This window comes from Natator depressus, chromosome 1 (assembly GCF_965152275.1).
Source record: "Natator depressus isolate rNatDep1 chromosome 1, rNatDep2.hap1, whole genome shotgun sequence".
In the NCBI taxonomy this organism is placed as follows: Eukaryota; Metazoa; Chordata; order Testudines; family Cheloniidae; genus Natator; species Natator depressus.
Genome location: NC_134234.1, coordinates 12338187 through 12359833, shown reverse-complemented (window position 1 = coordinate 12359833; position 21647 = coordinate 12338187). Strand labels below are relative to the sequence as shown.

At 46.0% G+C, this 21647-nt stretch overlaps 1 protein-coding gene across 2 annotated transcripts; it reads left to right on the top strand.

Moving 5' to 3' along the window:
- Positions 1 to 2678: 2678 nt before the first annotated feature.
- Positions 2679 to 20758, top strand: MRPL48 (mitochondrial ribosomal protein L48). Of its 2 annotated transcripts, none has more exons than XM_074942906.1 (8): positions 2679 to 2738; positions 5405 to 5457; positions 6684 to 6721; positions 10161 to 10246; positions 11019 to 11191; positions 15183 to 15285; positions 16359 to 16448; positions 19794 to 20758. In XM_074942906.1, exons 1-8 carry the CDS (start codon positions 2718 to 2720, stop codon positions 19866 to 19868), a joined length of 639 nt encoding a protein of 212 aa, XP_074799007.1. In that variant the 5' UTR covers positions 2679 to 2717; the 3' UTR covers positions 19869 to 20758. The 2 variants fall into 2 exon arrangements, with proteins under 2 accessions (XP_074799007.1, XP_074799014.1); XM_074942913.1 differs by lacking the exon at positions 2679 to 2738 and adding an exon at positions 2820 to 2888.
- The last annotated feature ends 889 nt before the right edge of the window (positions 20759 to 21647 follow it).

Below are 21647 nucleotides of genomic sequence, written 5' to 3'. Positions count from 1 at the left end.
ACATCATGATGGTACCTCACTCTCCCTACAACAACTCACCTGGAAACACCTGAGGAATAAAGACTGAACCGGGGGACGTGATGGTCCCAGGCTAAGGGATTGCTAACCTGTGTATGAAAACCTGGGAAACCCAAGCTGCAAAGCAAAGGTAGCTTATGCCTTAAGAATCTGCCAGTCTGTTTATCACTCAGGGTGAGAATTTGCTAATTCATATCCTACCTATCTAGTGTATTAAGCTTAGCTTGTGTGTTTTGTTTATTTACTAGGTAATCTGCTTTGATCCGTTTGCTATCACTTATGATCATTTAAAATCTACCCTTTTGTAGTTAATACACTTATTTTATGTTTTAATCCAAACCAGTGTGCATTGAGAAGGCAGGGGTTCTCAAACTGGGGGTCGTGACTCCTCGGGGGGCTCACAAGATTATTACATGAGGGGTCATGAGCTGTCAGCCTCCACCCCCAAGCCCCGCTTTGCCTCCAGCATTTATAATAGTGTTAAATACAAAAAAAGTATTTGTAATTTATAAGGATGGGGTGGGGGTGGGGTCGCACTCATAGGTTTGCTGTGTGAAAGGGGTCACCAATACAAAAGTTTGAGAAACACTGGACTAAGGTATCTGGGGAAAATCTCAGTTTGATTACCACAAGTGTGCATGGCCCTCTTCACATTGTGGGAGAGGCAGACCGGGTGTTAAACTAGGGCAGGTTTGACCAGGGCGGAACGGTACTGCTTTGAGATCCTAGGTTGGTGGTTAGAGAGACTGCATGTGACTGCCAGCTGGGTGTGTCCATACCTGTGTGAATGCTGGTGAAAGTGCAAGCTTGGAGGACTTTGCAACTTGTCACAGCAGCACAGTGTGAGAGGGAGCCCAGGCTGGTGGGTCAGAGGGCTCAGTGGTACCCCAGTTCCAGGTGGCACCCCAGGGGAAGCAAGTCACACTCACCTTATAATAGTTTAATCTAGCCCACACTTCCCTAGTTTGCTTTTGAGATGTCATGTGGGACTGTGTCAAAAGCCTTATTAAAATCAAGATATATCACGTCTACTGCTTCCTCCCATCTACTATGTACCAAATGTGAGCTACTTGGCAGGGCTGGTATTAATTTCCTTCTATATGTGTTACTAATATAACACATTATTCATAGAACCATTGAAGTTGGATGGATTTGTTACATCACCTCGTCTATACCCTGTTCATCTTTCAATTAACAACATTAGAAGATTATCAAAATTCAGGAGGTCACTTCCTGGTTCTTATGCACTAGACTAGGATAAGGCTGTTGCATTAGGGGTTCCAGTGCTGCAGGAGGAAAAAACATGAAATTGAAAATGCAACACAGTTGATGATGTGCTTTACAAGCAAGGCTGACTGCAGAGGAATTGCATGATTTTAATCAGTTTTCCTCCGCAACTGATTCTGCTTATTTAGCACTTTTATGCTTGAGCTTAGCGCTATTCCTTGGCTGCTGGCGACCTTGCAAAAAGCAGGGGAGGGAGAGACAAAAAATAATAATTATGATAAAGGACTGTGGGAGCTGCATCAGCAGTTCTAACGATCACAATAATAAATTAACAAAACAGATGTTAAGAACACCTTAAAAGACCAGAACATATATGAGTGGGTATAGAAAACCCACATGTTGTTTAAAGGACTTGCCAACACAACACATGCACATCAGTGTGGACACATGCAGACATAGATACATGGATATAGGGAAACATGGACATATATGCATCTCTTAGGTCACGGGGGGCAACCTGAGAAGGAGCCAGAATTTACCAATGTACATTGCCAAAGAGCCACAGTAATACGTCATCAGCCCGCCATCAGCTCCCCCCGCCCCGGCACCTCCCGCCCACCAGCAGCCCTACTGATCAGCACCTTGCCGCACCTCCTGATCAACTGTTTTGTGGCGTGCAGGAAACTCGGGGAGGGGGAGGAGCGAGGGCACGGCAGGCTTAGGGGAGGGAGTGGGAAGGGGTGGAGTGGGGGCAGGGCCTGTGGCAGAGCCAAGGGTTGAGCAGTGAGCACCCCCTAGCACACTGGAAAGTTGGCACCTGTAGCTCCAGCCCCGGAGTCGGTGCCTGTACAAGGAGCCGCATATTAACTTCTGAAGAGCCGCATGTGGCTCCAGAGCCCCAGGTTGCCCCCCCGTCTTAGGTAGCCATGTGGACCCTGGCACCTCAGTATGTGAGCACTTCCCCATGGGTAATGCATTTATCCTCAAAACACCCCTCCACGCAGGAAGTCGGGTGGGGGGAGGGAGGGGAAGCAGGGACCTGAACCTGCTCCTGCTTCTCTGAAGCCCCCGGCTAATACCTCAGTGATGGAATTTTTCCTTCACCTAATATTGTGCAGAGGAAATAATTGGACACGCTCCAACACTGAGGTAGCTCTGCACTCCGGGCACTGCCGGCTGCTGTGGCACACCACCTCCCTGCATGCCTCCTGCAAGGGAACCAGCCTCCGGCCCAGAGCAAGAGCCACGCGGGGTCCAGGCTGGCCTGACCAAGCCCTGCCCGGCTCAGGGCACCTGGGGGTCGGTATCCTCCCTGCGGCCCGGGGCGGGGACGGGGGAACCGAGTTGCTGCGGAACTGCAGGTGTGAGACTCAGGAAGCGTAGGGGGATGCACGTGCTGCCGGACCTGGAGCGCGGGGGACGCGTTTGCCTGCCGGGGGCGCCCCGTTCTTCCGGCCGGGCGGCGGGCGGGGATGCGCGCGGCGCTGGGGAAGGTATTGGCGCCGGCGGTCGGGCGCGGGGCAGGAGGGCGCCGGGGCGGGCGTTTCCCAGGGGCGGGGGAGGTATTGGCGGCGGGCCATGAGGGGTCATTAGCCCCGGTCCTGGCCACTCCGCCAGGAGCCGCCCCGCTGCCGGGTTTGCTGGTAAGTGATGGGGGGCCCAAGCGCGGCGCTCCTGGAGGTACGGCCAGCGAGTCCGCCGGGGTCGCCTGGTCCGGCCTCCTGCACCTGGGAGCCCCCAGGGCCTCGCTAGCCCAGCCCTGTAGCGGAGGGGTAGCCGTGTTCGTCTGCCTCCACAGAACCCCCCCCCCGTAAGAGACCCCCAGCCTCTGACTGAGTTACTAAAACAGCCTCAAATCATGATTCAAAGGACGGAAAACCCACCACTTGCTCAAATTCAGTCTAGCCAGTGACCCGTGCCCCACAGCGCAGAGAGAACCCGTCCCTGGGGTCTCCGCCCCGCTGAGCTGGAAGAAAATTCCTTCCCAGCCCCGAATGGTGTGCGGTCAGTTAGACCCTGAGCATGTGAACGAGACCTGCCGGCCAGACACCTGGGAAATAATTCTCTGTCGTAACTCGGAGCCCTCCCACTCCAGTGTCCCATCTCTAGCTGTTAGACATGTTTGCTGATAGCAGTTGCAGATGGGCCGTATGCCAGGGTAGGCAGTCTCATCATACCATCTCCTCCATAAACTGATCAAGCTCAGTCTTGAAGCCAGTTGGGTTTTTTTCCCCACTGCTTCCCTTGCAAGGCTGTTCCAGATTTTTCACTCCTCTGATGGTTGGAAACCTTTGCCTAATTTCAAGCCTAAACTTATTGAGAGCCAGTTAAAATCCATTGTTCTTTTGTCAACACCGGCACTTAACTTAAATAATTCCTCTCCCTCCCTGGTGTTTATCTTTGTGATGTATTTATAGAGAGCAATCATATCTTCTCTTCTCGTTCGTTTGGTTAGGCTAAATGAGACAAACTCCTTAAGTCTCCTCTCATAAGGTAGGTTTCAGAGTAGCAGCCATGTTAGTCTGTATTCGCAAAAAGAAAAGGAGTACTTGTGGCACCTTAGAGACTAACAAATTTATTTGAGCATAAGCTTTCGTAAATTTGTTAGTCTCTAAGGCGCCACAAGTACTCCTTTTCTTTTTTCTCATAAGGTAGGTTCTCCATTTCTCTGATCATCCTAGTAGCCCTTCTCTGCAGCTCTTCCAGACTGAATTAATCTTTCTTAACATGGGAGACTCTTAGCCGATGTCTACACAACAACTGCTAGTGTGGCACAGTAGCATAGGCACTTGTTATGGTGATGAAAGAGGTTTTTCCATTGCTATAATAAATCCACCTCTCTGAGAGGTGGTAGCTAAGTTGACGGTACAGTATTTCCATTGACATAGCAGTGTCTATATCAGGGCTTAGATTGACTTAACTATGTCTCTTGGCTGTGAAATTTTCACACCCCTGAGCACCATAAAGTCAACCTAAGTTTTGGGTGTAGGCCAGGCCTTATTTATTATGAAAAGGAGTTGAATATAGTCACCCTTCTCCTTCATATGGAAAGTCCCATGTTCCTGTGCCAATTACAAATCCTCTGCTTGCATCAGGAGAGACCATGCAAGGACCTGTGAGCTGCACTATTGAACTCTGTGGGTCATGCTTTGGCCACCCCTTCTTTCCTCAAAGGCCAGTGGGAGATTGTTTCCAATAGTGCATTTTGTATCAGAAAGCACTACTGCTCACTATTTAGAGCAGGATAGTGGGAGTCAGGAGAACTTGGTTCTGTTCTGTGTGACCTCAGCAAGTCACTTATTCTCTCTGTGCCTCAGTTTCTTCATCTGTAAAATGGAGGGATCTGAAGATGTGTCTACATTGACAACTTTATGGAAATATCCCAAGTGGTGCACTAAAACCAGTGCAAATCCCCCAGTGTTAGCAATGGCAAACAGTGTGAGCAGTAGGGTGAGCTGGTCACCAGCCTTACCACCGTGTGGTCTTCCCCTACACTAGGGAAGGTATGGTAAAAGTTAGTGCCTTATCTATGCTACCACTCCAAATGTGGCTATAATCAGAGGAGCCGTTTGGAGATATTCCGAAAATGTCTAGTGTAGACGAGGCTTAAATACTGAGCTCTTGATGGATATTTAGAGCACTTTAGTCTGTCTTATCTTTCTTTTGATATTTTTCCTCCTATCATAAATTATGTCAGATATTTTGGGTGGACGCTAGATATTGTCGCAGAGAAGAGGAATTGTATCTTTACCAAACCAGATACAGCTGGAGTAAATGGGAAGGTAATTAATATAGTTAGTTTAAGTTGAAGTCAATGGAGTGACACCAGGGATGAATTTGGTTAGTAGTGGGTCCCTTAATATCAAGTTACTGGAATACACATGTACAAGTGATAGAGTGTATGAAAGAGAAATTACAGTAATCTATCTTCCTGTTATTCTGTGCCCTTTTGTGTTGTGGCAGTGTACTGAGAAGTGATGCTTTGCTTTAGGCATGTGACAACTGGTTGGGAAGTTTATTGGTACATTATGAACTTATCGAATTTTGTTAGGGAAGATGCATTCCAAGATGAATAAGCTAACAACTGACTGCTTTGCAAGTCTTCTTCATGCTTTTCTTACATGTTTGTTTGTGTTCTAACAATGTTGGTTTGTTGTAGGTTCTATGCCTGGGGAAGGAAATGTTTCTAAAACAGGCATTTGCTCTTAGCAGGTAAGGATTCTGAAATCTGACCGAGTAAATGTAAGATTCAAGATAACATTTTAAAATCCTGTCTCTTTTGCAAACTGGCCCGGAAAACTTGTATATATATTTAAAAAAAAAATCACTATACAGTTGAAAAATGATATCGGAGAAAGGTAAAACATTGAGATATAGTGAAAGGAATGTTTCATTGACATCTAGAAGCTGATGGAATAGCAGGATCTGTAGAAGAGATGGTTCCTTGCACCATCAGTGTAGGAAGAATGATCTAGTGCGTGGGTGTCAAAACTCAAAACCCATGGACCAGATCAAGTGTGCATGATGTATTTGTGGCTCACATGCCATACTCAGACTGTGCGAAATTTAAACTTTGTTTTTAAAATGAAAGTTCTAGACATCATGGCTGCAGCCATAATCTTCCAAATGTAATGGATGGGGGGGGGTGTGTAAACCAATGTCATGATGTCTGTCTGAATTTGCAGAGAACTGAAAAAATGAGTCGGGGTGACCTACTCCTTATTAATTTGATCAGTGTATCATCTCTAAAGCCCACTAATGGTGTTGTAATGTCAGCATTAATGGATCACTGTAGCAGATGGAAAGGTTGGAGGGGTGGGAGTGAAGTCCTCAAGGGGTGGGAATTGGGAGTTGCTGCAGAGAAAGAAATACAAGGATAGATAAACGTTTTAGTTACTATGTAAAAGCTATGTCTCCTCTATCTTTGTGTACTCCTCCCACTGACGTCAGTGGAGTCTCCAATGGGGATCAAGCAGAGTATGCCATCCTGAATTCCCACCCTAGCTCCCAACATAATGAAACATGGAATCTGGCTCTCTTTCCCTCAAATGAGTTTGACACTCTGGATCTAGTGAATTGTGACTTGGGATACCTGGGGTTGATTCCCAGCTTAACCCCAGACTTGCCCTAGGTCCGTGTGACCTTGGGCAAGCCATTTAATCTGTCCTGTGCCAATTAATCTGTCCTGTGGGGATAATGCTACCCTACCTAACAGCGGTGGTGTGAGGGTAACATCCATTAATGGGTGTGAGGTGCGCAGATAATGCAGGAACGAGGGCTGCAGTTCTGTAAAGATATAATCCATTTTCCACACTCTCTGTCTGTAATACCTGTCACTCAAGAATAATGACTCTCCATTTCGAGACTGAAAATCTATATAGTACTTTTATAAATGAAACAACAATAGCTTTTAACTTTCATCCTGGCTTTTCCTTTAGAGTAACAGCAGCCAGAGAGAGCCCCATCTGTGCTGTAGGTAAGAACTCGCTGTAGATTTTGAATACAATACACTAAAAACCTTCTTGTACCTGAAACAAATATTCACACTTGAGCCCTCATGTCACCTTGCTGTTTAATTCTTTAAACCAAATTTGAGCTGATTGATGGTGTTATAATAAATAATTCAGATGGGCACTGGGCCAGCATTCAATCACACCTTTGATCTGACTGAAAATCCTCCTCTTGTTCCATTCCTAGGACTCTGCTAAGCAGAGAGTCCTAGTCAGACTGACTTTATGTTGTGGAGAAACATCTGCTAGAGACTATGGGCTGTATTTACAAAGAAATGTAGTGTCACCACACTTAACTTTTAGGTGCCTAGAAAATTCCTGGGATTCACAGAGTTTATTGTGGCATCTCAGCTTCTTGTACAATGAATATGGGGGAAGGTGCCTCAGAATGGGATTCACAGAAGCCAGCACACTAGGTCGCTCTCCGCCTTAGATCGCCAATGGGAGATGCCAAGGAGAGGGATGTGTTCTAAGCCCTGCCCCTCTTCCTGAACCTAAATCCAGACTGCAGGGAGGTACTGTCCTCTGCTTGGGATTCTTATCTGCAAACCTTCTCTTGGGGTTAGGTGTCTGCCCCATTTTTGGAAAAAGCTGGATGGAGGAGGGGAGAGGAGGAGGACCTCCCTCATAACTTTTAGCCCAGTGGTTAGGTTATCACCTGGGATGTGGGAGACTCCTGGTTCAATTCTGCCTGATGAGAAGGGATTTGAACAGGGATCTGCTACTTAGCTGAGTGCCCTCGCCATTGGGCTATGGGATGTTCTGATATGGGGCTCTCCTGTTGAAGCTGTTCCACTGTGGGTAAATAATTTAAAATTTTATTGGAGCAGGGGGACTGGACTCTGTGTCTCCCACTTCCCAAGTGAGTGTTTCAGCCACCAGGCTAGGAAGTCATTCTCACGCTTGTGCTTGCTCTCTCTCTCTGTCCCAATGATTTTTTCATTATTTATTGCCAGAGGAACAACTTCAAACAAAGAGGGTGAGGGAGCCCTATATCAGAATATCCAATAGACCAGTGGCTAAGGCACTCACCTGAGAGGTGGCAGATCCCTGTTCAGATCCCTTTTCCTCATCAGGTGGAGGGGGAAGTTGAATGGGGGGTCTCCTACATCCCAGGTGAGTATCCTAACCACTGGGCTAAAAGTTATGAAGGAATCTTCTTCCTCCTGTTCTCCCCTTTCCTGCCTTCTCCTGGCAGCCATTTGATGTAAGCTTGCCTACAGGCACCTGATCCAGTAGGTAAGCTCTGGACATTACCTGATTGGATCCCACAGGCGAGTAGTTAGGGGGAGGAACACCGGTCCTTCCTCCAGATTGTGCATCGCTTTGGGGCTTAGGTGTCTGGATGCCTGGAGTGGGGCTGCAGTGCACATGCTCAGAAGCTGAACTGTAGATGTCCACAGAACTTTTACTGCAAAAATGTAGGTGCCAGGCAAATTTACCCCACAGTGTTTGTCAGCAGCTGAAGGTTTTTTTGTGAATCCCAGTGGGGCCTGATTCTGAGATTTAGGTGCCTAACATGGCAGTCAGTCCCCTAAGTCCTTTTGTGAATCTAGCCCAGGGGTCTGAAACTCAAATGACCACGAGGGCCACATGAGGACTAGTACATCGGCCTGAAGGCTGCACCACTGACCACCCTGGCCCCGCCCCCACTCCACCCCTTCCATGAGGCCCCGCCCTGCCCCGCCTCTTCCCACCCCTTCCCCGCCGCCATTCCAACCCCTTCCCCAAAATCCCCACCCCAACTCCGCCCCCTCCCTGTCCCCGGGGGGGCAGGGTGTGTCAGGGGGCTCAGGGCACGGGGTTGGGCTGCAGTTGGGGTGCAGCAGGGGGCTCAGGGCAAGGGGTTTGGCTGCAGGAGGGGTTCAGGGGGGTGGGTCCAGCCCGGCACGCACTGGGGGCAGGGCAGGCTCCCTCCCTGTCTGCTTGCCTTACCCCTGCGCTGCTCCAGGAAGCGGCCGGGACCTGGGGGGGCACAGGGGTCTGTGTGTTGCCCTGGCTGTGCCTCCAGGTACCTCCCCCAAAGCTCCGCAGGGAGCTGGCGAGCCGCGTGTTTGAGACCTCTGGTCTAGCCCAATACTCCCTGTCTACACTGGATCAGGAACTCTTAGTGGAACCAGTTTTAAACCCAATTTAAGTTTCCATCTACACTTCAGTATCTACTGTGCTGGTGGATTCTGTTACAACACAGTAGTCCTCTGACGTGATTAAAACACAGTTTGGTCTTGAAGTGTAGACAGGAACTAGTGTGTTCTTGAACCGTGCTGGTTCAAGGTATTGTGTTTCAGTCTAAAAAATTGCCTGACTCTGGGGTGCACTTATTAAAGTTAAGGCTGTAGGGACAGCACTTTGCCCCAGAGTAATGAGAAGAAACAAGGGCTTGTCTTTTCTTTGGATACATGAATATTTGAAGCGGGACTGGATTTAAGGATAACTGGGATCCTGGATCCATCACAGTTTCACCGCTACCATCATGCTCCAGCCCTTTCCATGCTGAACTCCTTGAATGTCCTCCTTTTAGGGATCCCTTCCCTTTCTCCCAGTCTATTGTGGTCTGCCAAGTCACTACCCTTGCCTCATTTATATCTCACCTGAGAACTTGACCAGAGACAATGGGACATGCCCTCCAACCCTCCTTATGTGCAACAAATATTTACTTCTCCCCCAATACTTAACTGAACCACTGTGGTGTGTTGGGTACATGACTAACCCTGAGTAACCTCCAGTGTAGACTAGGGCAGGGACATGTCTTCTGTGTGAAGCATCTTGCCCACCTCTGGCCACTCTAAAGCAGTGGTTCTCAACCAGGGGTATGCATATGCTTGAAATATTATTTATATAATATATAATATATATTTGTTATATAATATAAATAGCAATATTGCGTTTACAGCAACTCATCTAGGTATTTACCTAGTTTTACAACAGGCTACATAAAAAGCAAGTGGAAAGTAAAATTTCATACAATGACTGGTTTATACTGCTCTATATACTATACACTGAAATGTAAGTACAATATTTATATTCCAATTGATTTATTTTATAATTACATGATAAAAATGAGAGTAAGCAATTGTTCAGTAACAGTGTGGCTGTGACACTTTTATGTCTTTAGGTCTGATTTTGTAAGCATGTAGTTTTTAAGTAAGGTGAAACTTGGGGTACGTAAGACAAATCAGACTCCTGAAAGGGGTACAGTAGTCTGGAAAGGTTGAGAACCACTGCTCTAAAACACCTCATTACAGACAGAAAGACTCTTCTTCCAGGTTTCTGCCGCTGCCAGCCCCACCTCTCCTCAGTAGATTCCTGGAGAACTCCTAGTTTCCATACTGTTACTGTTTTGTCAGGAGAGGAGTTGTCTGACCTTTAACTTGAAACGTATGTGTTCTGTCTTCCTCTTTAAAGGCAGCACGTTGCTGAGCTGCAACAGACACTACAGGTCCCAGCCTACGCATGGCATTGGGAGGTTCAGACACCTGCTTCCACTGGAGGTAGGCATTTCAGTGCTCTGACACTGTTGACTTTCAATCGATTCGGATACATTTACAGACTAATTAAAATGTTGATGCTGCTAATTCTGCGAGCTTCTGAGTATCCAAGTGAAGATTATGCTGCTTTCCTGCCTCCTCTCCCAGCAGAGATTGTTGTACAGTGAGAAATATCCTATTCAAAGCACTGCACAAATATTTTCTTGCATTCATTACTTCCTTATTTAAGTCTCTAAATGGTTCGGCTAATGGAAACTATTAATTATGTTGAACTTAACCAAACCAATCACAAGCCATTGCTGAATATTAGCGAGTAAAGTCTTGGTCCATTTTGAACTTTTTACTTTACCTGGAATTTGGAAAAGAGACATTTCTGGAAAAATGAAACAATAATTCGTCTAGACAGGTGCCTCGAAGGCAGAGGCCAAAATAGGAGCAGTTTGTTCCAACTCCTTAGTTCCTTCTGGAAGAAGTAGTTTTTCATGCTAAGCATACATTGTCCAGGTGAGTGTGGTGCTTCTAGAGGGCCTGTCATCCCAGGACCTCAACCAACTAAGCCTCAGAACACTTCTGTAAATTAGGTGTTATCCTGATTTTACAACTGGGACAATGAACACAGAGAAGCCTTGACTTGCTTAAGATTATTCAGCAAATCAGCGTTAGAGGTGGGTATAGACTCCAGGCTACCAGTCCTCTGCTCTAACCACTACTGGGCATAAATCTTATATAGTTAGACATTTCCAAGAATGCTGAAGGGTATTTCACTTTCTTATAGCTTTCAAAGAGGAAAAGGGACAGGATACGGATGAAGGAGATTAGTGCTGGATCAGATCATGCATATGGAGACCTGAACATACAGATGACTGCGTACGACATGTGCCTGGTGGAGCATTTTGCTCAATATGTACATAAACTCTGCAACCGATTCTCCATTAGAGTGATCGAAAGGTATAAAGGCCACCCCTGCATGTGATCTCTGTGTGTTTAAATGACATGCCATATGTACTTTGGTCTTGCTGGGATACAGTACAAAAATGAGAGCCTTGCAGGTGAAGGTGTTACACCAGGGATGGGCAAACTTTTTGGCCTGAGGGCCACATCTGGATATGGAAATTATATGGCGGGCCATGAATGCTCATGAAATTGGGGTTGGGGTGTGGGAGGGAGTGAGGGCTCTGGCTGGGGGTGTGGGCTCCGGGGTGAGGCCAGAAATGAGTTCAGGGTGCACGAGGGGGCTCCCCCCTGGGGCAGGGGGTTGGGGTGCAGTGGGGTGAAGGCTCTGGCTGGGGGTGCAGGCTCTGGGGTGGGGCTGGGGGTGAGGGGTTTGGTGTGCAGGAAGGTGCTCCGGGCTGGGACCAAGGGGTTCGGATGGCGGGAGAGGGATCAGGGCTGAGCCGGGGGTTGGGGCGTGGGAGGAGGTCAGGGGTGCAGGCTCCGGGCAGCGCTTACTTCTGCGTACTGCACCATCTGCAGACGCTGCCCTTGCAGCTCCCATTGGCCGCGGTTCCCGGCCAATGGGAGCTGCAGGGGTGGCGCTTGGGGCGGGGGCAGTGTGCGGAGCCTCCTGGCTGCCGCTACACATAGGAGCTGGAGCGGGGGACATGCTGCTGCTTCTGGGAGCCACGCAGAGTCACGGCACGTGCGGAACGGGGCAAGCCCCAGACCCCACTCCCCGGTGGGAGCTTGGGGGCAGGATTAAAATGTCTGACGGGCCATAGTTTTCCCACCCCTGTGACATTTGTGTGTGTCTGAATTTTTCTCTCTGATCTGTATAATGATTCTCTTGAATTTATTCTGTTCTTTCAGTCTCCATGGGCTCTTGACTGACCTCACTGAGAGCTCTGTTCAAGTAGGAAAAGCCACAGGATGGGTATCAATAGACTGGCTGTGCACATCACAATGAAGAATTTAGCTCTCAGTTTTCAGTCAGTGGAGAAAGGGGCATTAGCCAGTGGTCTGAGCACAGGAATGGGAAAGGGGAATTTCTGAGTTCTCAGTCCTGGCTACTCCATGGACTTGCCACCTCTCTGCCCAAGCTTTTCCATCTGCAAAATGTGTTGACTAATGCCTGCTTACCTCACAGGTCTTGAGGATGGCTGGACGTGGGTAGAGTTCTTTGAAGATGAAAAGTGCCACAAATCTAATTAGAGTCCTCGCACTCCATGTGTCTTTTCCACATGTTGTGAGGTGTTAAAATGCCCTGTCAGTTGCGCTGGATTCTTTTCCTCTTGACACATTTCACTTTTGTCTGTGTCTCAGAAAAGAAATGGGGCATGTAATGCAGACAGAGCTTCTGCTGATTTGAGTCAGATTTTGTTCCCGTACATCTGTTGCGTGGATGAATCTCTCCTCACTGCCCCACATTTAGAGACAAGGTCGCTTTTCACACACTCTGTCTTGATCTTTTTCTCCTCTAAAAGCTCTGATAATTACAGTAGCACCATGGAGCTTGGTTCAGGCAGAACAGTGACTTGTGGGCTTTGTCCTACAAATTCTTTGTTCCACCACAGCTCTAATTTCCCTAAAAATAGGACAAGAGACCCTTCAAAGCCTGTATTTTAATTTGCTTTCCAAAGACATGGAAAGGCTTGTCACAAGGCAGCTTTCGTGAAGGGGCTGGACTGCACTTTTTCAGTTTATAAATAGCAGAGATGAGATTGAACTAGTTGTGGGGGGAGAGTTGGAATAGCTCTTTTCCAGGGACCCCAATATTGTTGCCAGGATTTATGCTTTCACTTTGTTTCACATTAGAGATGTGAAGGATCTGACCTGCTGCACCATTGTCTGCCTGAGTCTGCAGATCACTTGTAACAACAGTTCTATGATGTGTGAATTATTCCTGTTCATCTCGATACGATATTAACTCTGGATGCTAATGATGACATTTAACATGTCAACATTAACCATTTCCCTGCTGTCCTGCAGTGGGCATCTGCAGAGAGGGTTTCATTAAGAAAATGTTCTTTGAATGTATTTTCTTGTCAGATCCATACTAACCCCACCCCTCTCTTCTAGGTTAGAGTCGTGGTGCTCTCCTCGAGGTAGAGTGGGGGGGTCTCTTATAACCATGGTTCCAATATTAGATCTGAGAAGCGAATTATGCTGTTCTGAATGGTTCTGTGGATAATGTGGCAGGGCGTGTGACTCCTGCAGTGTCTTTGCAGAGCAATAATTGTGGGACGAAACCATGCCATCTGTTTCACTTCAGTGAGGGTTATGCACAAAGCTTATCTGTAAAAGTGTGCAGCCGTGACCATCCCTTGTGATAAGTGCTGATTCCTTTGGGGCCTTCATGATGTTGTCCAAGGGACCTGTCATAACTACTGTGAAAGGATGTTAGCACATATGGGAATCTGTGCCCGTATGCATGGTGCGTAATGCTCACTGTTTAAACCCTATTTAAAAATGTAAAGAAGGTGAATTGACTTTTTTAGACTCTTGTACAGTGGTTCTCAAACTTTTGTACCAGTGACCCCTTTCACGTAGCAAGCCTCTCAGTGCGACCCCCCACTCCCCTTTATAAATTAAAAACACTTTTTAATATATTTAACACCATTATAAATGCTGGAGGCAAAGCGGGATCTGGGGTGGGGGCTGATAGCTCATGACCCCCCATGTAATAACCTCGTGACCCCTGGAGGGGTCCCAACCCCCAGTTTGAGAACCCCTACTCTTGTATGGGGTGCTGCATCAACAGCCGTGGAATTGAAAGTCCTGCATGCATAGACCAGTTGTGATGGTCTCTTTCTGCAATGTGGATGCTCTAGACAAACTGGGACCACTCACAAATGTCATATAATTCAGTGAACAGCTGTCAAATGGCAGAGACTTAAATTAAAAGGCTCTTGGATCCGATTTGGATATCCCACTGAGATCAGACTAGATGATCTTATGGTCCCGTCTGCCCTCAAACTCTATGGATCACCAATCCCTCGAGTCCTCCAGCCCCCTGTTAAACATTTAAGAACAAGACCCACAGATGCTTGGAAATTAATATGCCTTCTGCTCGGTGCCTATGAATAGTTACAGGAAGAGCCCACAACCAAGATGACTGCTTCATACCCTAGGCTGTGGATCTTACATAGATTGTTACTTGTATTGCAGTAATGCCTGCATGCCTCAACTGAGGGCAAGACCCCATTGTGCTAGGGGCTGTACATATAGTACAGACAAAGTAGGGGAGAAAAGAAGTATTAGCAACCTTTGACTGAGGCCAGAGATATTAAATGATTTGGCCAGGGTCACACAGGAAGTCTGTGGCTGACCTGACCATTGAACCCAGACCTCCTGAGTGAGAGTCCAGTGCCTTTAGCCGCCAGATCATCCCTCCTCGCTAATTGAATTGCAGTACAAGCGGTTTGCACAGTGGGCCAAATTCTATTCTCATTTACACCATTGTAAATCCAGAGTAACACCACTGAAATCTGTAGATTTACACTGATATAAATGTGAACAGAATTTGGTCAAGTATCTCTCCTTTGTACATACTAGGCCCATTTTGGTGAAAATAAAGTCTCTCTAACTGGCATGTTACACCAGCCGTTTCTTACTCTTCTTAATAACCATTGTGAAAGACACAAGTCAGTTACTGCGAATGAAAATTAAACCAGGTACTTTAACTATGTACTAGATGTTTGCTTTAAATCTCTCTTTCAACAACAAAGGCACTGAATAAAGTTATCTCCTCTTGTGTTAGCATTTGTGCCCAAAGAGCTTCTGGGCAGCAGGAATGCTGTAGACTTATCTCTGTCCTGTCACACAAGTGATTATACAGCCCTGCTTGTGTCAGCCCCTAATGCAGTCTACCTTGTTTGCATAGTTAATTTCTCATGAATGTTTCATCTCATCCCATGTTCTCTTCTGCTGAAAGTTCACTCATTCCTGCCAGGGGCTGTCAGCATTTCCCCGATTGCTGATAGCTGAATTGTTGTTTCTACAGCTATGCGATGCCCACTAAAACCACGGAGGTAATGCTTGTGCAGGAGCAAGGGTCCAGGCTGTACCTAGATGCTATTCTTACAACCCACCAGCGAGTTGTACAGGTATGAAATTTTGTTTGCCTATAATGAAGCTCTGCTCTTGCATAGCACTTTACATCTGAGGATCTCAAAGCACCGAACTAACTCTCTAACCACTTGTATGTGGAAACTGAGGCACGAAGAAATTAACTAACTAAAAGTCACACAATGAGCCGCTTGCAGAGTGGAGAGCCCAGAAGGCTTGTCTCCCAGCTCTAATTATTAGAGGTACTATCTCTTTTACACTAAATGGTCGACAGTACGGATGGAAAAGTCATAACGAGATATTTGTCCAAACGCCTCTTTACTGGCTCCATCACCGTGAAGTGATTTGTAATAATTTTTTTAAGCTCACTGGTTATATTGACCCTTAGCAGTTTTTAAAGTAGAATCTGTTTCCTCAGTGATGCTTTCCCCCTCATCTTATAGCTACATACACTCAGACTTGTGGTTAAATCTTTTCTGGGTTAAACTTTCGAAGCTTTAAAAGGTAGAAGTTTTCCACGGCACAGAGCTGATGCTGAGAACTTTCAGAGTTGACACTGATGTCCCAAGTTTTCCATGGCAGGTTCTGTGGTAGGGATCCAGACATTAGCAACAATTTAACCTGAATTAAAAAAACTATGCTGTGCATGAATGTGTCTCTGTACCTACAGTGCGTGCACACGCCAACACATACATCTGTATGTCAATCTTTCTGCTTCTCAGTAGCAGAGTTAAAGAAGTTAAGTGGTATAGGAAAGGGCCAGGAGGTGTATTTTCAACTGAGTCAGAAAAACAGTGAGCTGGAGAGATACAAAATGCATGCTCCAGACAGCAGCAGCTGCAGTGGAGGTTCTCGCACAGAGGGTGGGGATACTGTGGGCAGAATGTGGGGTGGTTCATGTCAAAACTGGGCATGTTGGTTTACAGTGTGCATGGAAGATGCCCTGCAAACTAAAGTTACGCACATTGGCCTGGAGTGATTGGACTGCAAGGGTCTTGTTTGGGCTCCACCTTGGGCTTGCATTGAAATCGACTCCTTTGCCGTGCCATTAATGTAACAGGTCCGCTCGGTGTTTGGCTTTTCTCGTGCAGCATTTCCTTTCTTCTTTCAGATCAGTGGTTTGAGTTCAACGTTTGCTCCTGTACTCTTGGAGGTTATTCAGAGTAACCAGCCCGAAGGGGTCCATCTGTTGGTGAAAGAGGTACTTTTAAGTTTACTGACGTGTTCACATTTAGAAAGTGTGTACTATGTATGTGGTGAAATCTGCCTCACAACAGCACAGAACAAGGTCTTGATCCTGAGAAGACCCGCCTCTCCCATTGACATGTGGGTGCCCAACGCGCCTCAGACTCAGACCCCCACTTGGTCAGTTGGCCTACGTGAGACTGTCACCTCTGCTCGTTGACCAATGCCCTGGATAGCATTTGGACTTCTGTATCCTGTGACATGCCTTCCCTGCCACCAACACCTTTCCAACCAACTCCCATTACCACCCATGAGGAGCGTGGATTGTAAATGGCTTTGCACCTGTAGAAAATCCCCAGGGTTCAGAGTAGGATACTTTCCTTTCAGTACTACGCAGTGCTTATATTGCACCTTTCATCCAAGGATCACAAAGCCCTTTATGGAGCAGGGAAATACCGTCCCTCTTTTACAGGTGAAGAAACAGATTGATAATTGACTTATGCAAGATTAATGAGTTGAGTCGGTGGTAGACTAGGAATGGAACCCAGAAGCCAAATGCCCTCCTGTAACTATTAGATCACACTTCCTCCTGGGAAGGGGGTTTGTTTGCTTTCTGCAGAAGCTCATTCTTATATTCTGTTTCACCAGAGCATTGAGGCGAGCCAGAGTTCCCACTCCTTGGCTGGGCTCTGGGTAGAGAGAAACTTTGCTGCACCGGGGTGGGGTGAGGAAAATTTAAGCCCTCAAGCCACTATACATTGTATGTCCTTGTATTACAAAAGCAAATCAGCTCTGGGAGGCCCTGTTTCCTCAAGGTAGTTTTTGTGGACCAAAAAATATGCAATGTCAGTGATGCTTTCTGCATCCGTGGACTACATTAGCCTTTGGTAACCCACAAGAGAGGTGTGGAACTCCGGATGGTCTTGTGAAGTTCTGAAGAGATGGCAGCTCTACAATAGTGCCTAGATACTAAGAGGATGGGAACTATAGTAATAAGTAAAGGACTGAATCAAAGGGCTTTGGTGAGCTTTGGATCGGGCCCTAAGATAGGTAGATCTTCCATTTCCCCCTCCTTCCAATAAAATAAACTGTATCTGCCTCTGAAAATGAACTTCTACAATTTACATTGATAGCTGCACTTAACCATCTCCATATGTTTAATGGTTTGCCCAGTTTTGTTTACTCTTAACTTATGCATCCACATTAGCTCATGATCTGTAAACCTCAGAAGGTAACTCACCAAGCAGGACAGCTACAGGTAGTTGGTGTGGAAACCTAGGGAAGGGATACATTTCACAGGGCAGTGTGTAAGCTGCCCCAGTCTGTGTGTGCTATTTAGGGTGAATGTATGTGTCTGTATTGCTTGTTCACTGAGTCAAGACTTCTGCACTTGTGTACTGATTCTCTTCACTTACACCCATGCAACTCCATTGACTTCAGTGGAGTTACTCCTGATTTAGACCATCTTCAGGGGGCGGAGAATCAGTCAGTCAGTCACCAGCTTCAGTTAAGTCCCTGTTAAGATTCCTTTTATAACACATTTTGTTGAAGAAATAAATTCTTGGCTCTCGGAAAGACTTCTCCTCACAGTTCTGTATGAGTCACTCGCTGCACAAACAAATACTGATACCCAACTATGCAATGGATGCTGAAGAGTGTGTGGTTCAGGGCAAGGTACTGAGAATTAGAGCCCTTGAAGTCTATTCCTGGCTCTGCCACTGATTCACTATGTCCTTGGGTGAGTCTCTTAACCTCTCTCTGACTTCATATCCCCATCTGTAAAACACTGATTCTGAGCCTGCCTTAGAGGAGTGATGTAATGCTTGATTTGTGAATGGATGTAAAGTGCTTTGGAATCCTTGGATGAAAGATACTACAGATTAGTTCAAAATAGAGCTGTCGATTAAACACCGTTAACTCACGTGATTAACTCAAAAAGTTAATCACAATTTAAAAAATTAATCATGATTAATCAGTTTTAATCGCACTGCTAAAATATAGAATACCAATTGAAATTTATTAAATATTTTTGGATGTTTTTCTATATTTTCAAATATAGTGATTTCAGTTACAACACAGAATACAAAGTATATAGTGCTCACTTTATATTGTTTTGATTACAAATATTTGCTCTGTAAAAGTGATAAAAGAAATAGTATTTTTTAATTCACCTTATACAAATACTGTAGTGCAAACTCTTTATCCTGAAAGTGCAATTTACAAATGTAGATTTATTTTTTGTTACATAACTGCAACACAAAAACAAAACCATGTAAAACTTCAGAGCCTACAAGTCCATTCAGTTGTGCGTCCGCACTGCTTTGGATCGTTGTTGAGCAGAACCCGTCAGCATGGACGCATGTCCTCTGGAATGGTGGTTGACGCATGAAGGGACTTATGAATCTTTAGCGCATCTGGCATGTAAATATCTTGCGACCCCAGCTACAACAGTGCCATGCGAATGCCTGTTTTCACTTTCAGGTGACATTGTAAACAAGAAGCGGGCAGCATTATCTCCTGTAAATATAAACTTGTTTGAGCGATTGGCTGAAGTAGGACTGAGTGGACTTGTAGGCTCTAAAGTTTTACCTTGTTTTGGTTTTGAGTGCAGATATTTTTGTACATAATTCTACATTTATAAGTTGCACTTTCATGATAAAGAGATTGCACTACAGTACTTGTGTGAGGTGAACTGAAAAATACTATTTCTTTTGCTTTTACAGTGCAAATATTTGTAATAAACATATAAAGTGAACACTGTACACTTTGTATTCTGTGTTGTAATCGAAATATATTTATTTGAAAATGTAGAAAACATCCAAAAATATTTAAATAGCATTCTGTTATTTTTAACAGTACAATTAATCGTGCAATTAATTTTTTTAATCACTTGACAGCCCAAGTTCAAAATATTATTTTAGAAATTAAAACATACTGAGTTCCTGAGTTATGATAGTGCCACATGTCAAGTTCTGTTTTCATGGAGGATAGGTCCATCAATGGCTATTAGCCAGGAAGGGCAGGGATGGTGTCCCTCGCCTCTGTTTGCCAGAAGCAGGAAATGGGCGACAGGGGACTGATCACTTGTTCTGTTGATTCCCTCTGGGGCACCTGGCATTGGCCACTGTCGGAAGATAGAATACTGGGCTAGATGGACCTTTGGTCTGACCCAGTATGGCCGTTCTTATGACAATGTTCCAGCACTGCTTGGCTCAGTAGAACTGCGAACACTTACTTACCACCAAGCCCTTGGTATAGTACAGAACATTGGCACGGCCGATATGAGGAGATAATTGTCTTGCTGTTACCTTGGAACATGATCAAGACTAATTCCTATTTCCTCCATTTCTCCTCCCCACAGCATACAGAGGCAGACTTCAAGGTTCGATTAAAGGCTCGACCGGAACTTGAAGAGCTGATGGCGCAAATGAGCTGAGCTAGTGTCCAGCTAAAACTATCCAATCCATTTCAAAGCCATCTTTGTGAAGCCATAGCGTCCCTTAATTGGCTCCTGGTAGCCTTCAAAGGCAACTCTTAATACGGTCTTATTGATATGTTTGTTGCTTGGAAGATGTTTCCACTGCCCTGTTCAGGAGCTTATTTTAATGAAATCAAATGTACCCATTGTGTATCTGACCAACTGGTGCTTTTTCCTAGAGAGATTTGCAGCCGTGTGGTGATGAAAAGGCTGGATCGCATGTCTGATTCCTTCACCCTCGTTCCTGTTTGTTCTGCCTTGGGTGCCTTTTCTACACATTGGTTTAAAAATAGAGGGCCCAATCTGCAGTCTTTTCTCAGTCAAAATTCCCACCGCGGTCTAGAATTGCAGGCTTGTGCCCAAAGGTCCTGCTCTAGTTCTTGCTGGAGGAAATAGGATTCTTTCCATACACTGCTGCGGGAGCTGAGTCAGGCCCAGATCGAGGGAAGATAGACAGAGCTAAGATGGGAGGCAGTGATGGACCTCGGTTGTTACCAGCTGCCCTCACTGTGGAGGTGGTGTCTGTCTATTCTCAATGAGCCGGATAAAGGTGAATGTGACTGTCAGGCGGCAGGGAAAAATCCCGTCCAAACTTCAGATGTGATGCTCAATTTAATCCTGTTCCAGAAACACTATAGGTAACATTTGATCCAGAATATACCCCCAAATGCTACTGGTTTTAACGCAGTTGTCTAGTTAATTTCCTACAGCGAAGGCTATAATAATTTCTTGCACTTGTATAGCCCCTTTCATGGGAGGTTCTCAAAGCATTTTGCCAACCTGGATGGAGCCTCCACATCCCTGTGAGGGGTGGAAAGTACTAATCACAAACGAGAGATCCTGATTCACAAGTGGCTGAATAATCATGAGATGAGTCAGCAACAGAAAATGACCTCGTCAAAGGCCAATAACAGTGATGGTTGGACCACTGTCAACCAATCAGATTACACAGGAAAATTACTCGACTGGGCTTGTTTCTGACTCTTATTCTCCATCTCTGGTGAAGAATAATTTTCCCCTGGATCTGCCCTTGACAACAGGCATATATGATTTTTTTTTGTAGTTTCCAAAAACATTCAGAACCTACATAACAATACATAGCTGGGACCTGGTTCTCCACTGCCCTGGAGCTTTGTAGTCACTTTCACTTGTGCAAAGTCAGTGTAAAACTAGAGGTGAGAGTGGAGAATTCTGATTGGTAACTGTGGCAAAGTACCTTGTTCTCCTCAGCCGACTCAGTCCTTTTTGCCTTGGAGTCACTGGCTTAGGCAAGGCAAATCCTTACAGGTAGCACAGGGTCCAGTTATTCCTTTCCCTGATTAGCCCCTCGTGTTTGTTTTCTTTCCCTTCCCTCGGGGCAGGGGAGTGCAGCCTCCCTTCCTCGAAGGGTTCGGTGTCTTGCTGCCCTGAGCCTACTGGCAGCTTCTCTCCTCCCCCCTCTCCTTCCAGCCTGGGAGGGTTTAAAAAGGTCTCCACCAGTTGGAGCCAGCTGAACCTAATTAGCTCCCTAGCAACCCCTTTTCCAGCTGAACCTTATTTCCCCCTTGTTATATCCTCAGTGGAGGGGCCTTTTAATCTCCTGGGACTAATTATTACCCCTCCCTTTTTTGTAGCTGTTTGTCCTGAGTTTACCACATAACATTTTACACAGGGGCTGCACATGTGTTACAGACTAGGTAAGTGACAAAAGAATTTGGCCCACTGACTTCCTGTTTCAGTGGTTAGCAGAATGTAAAT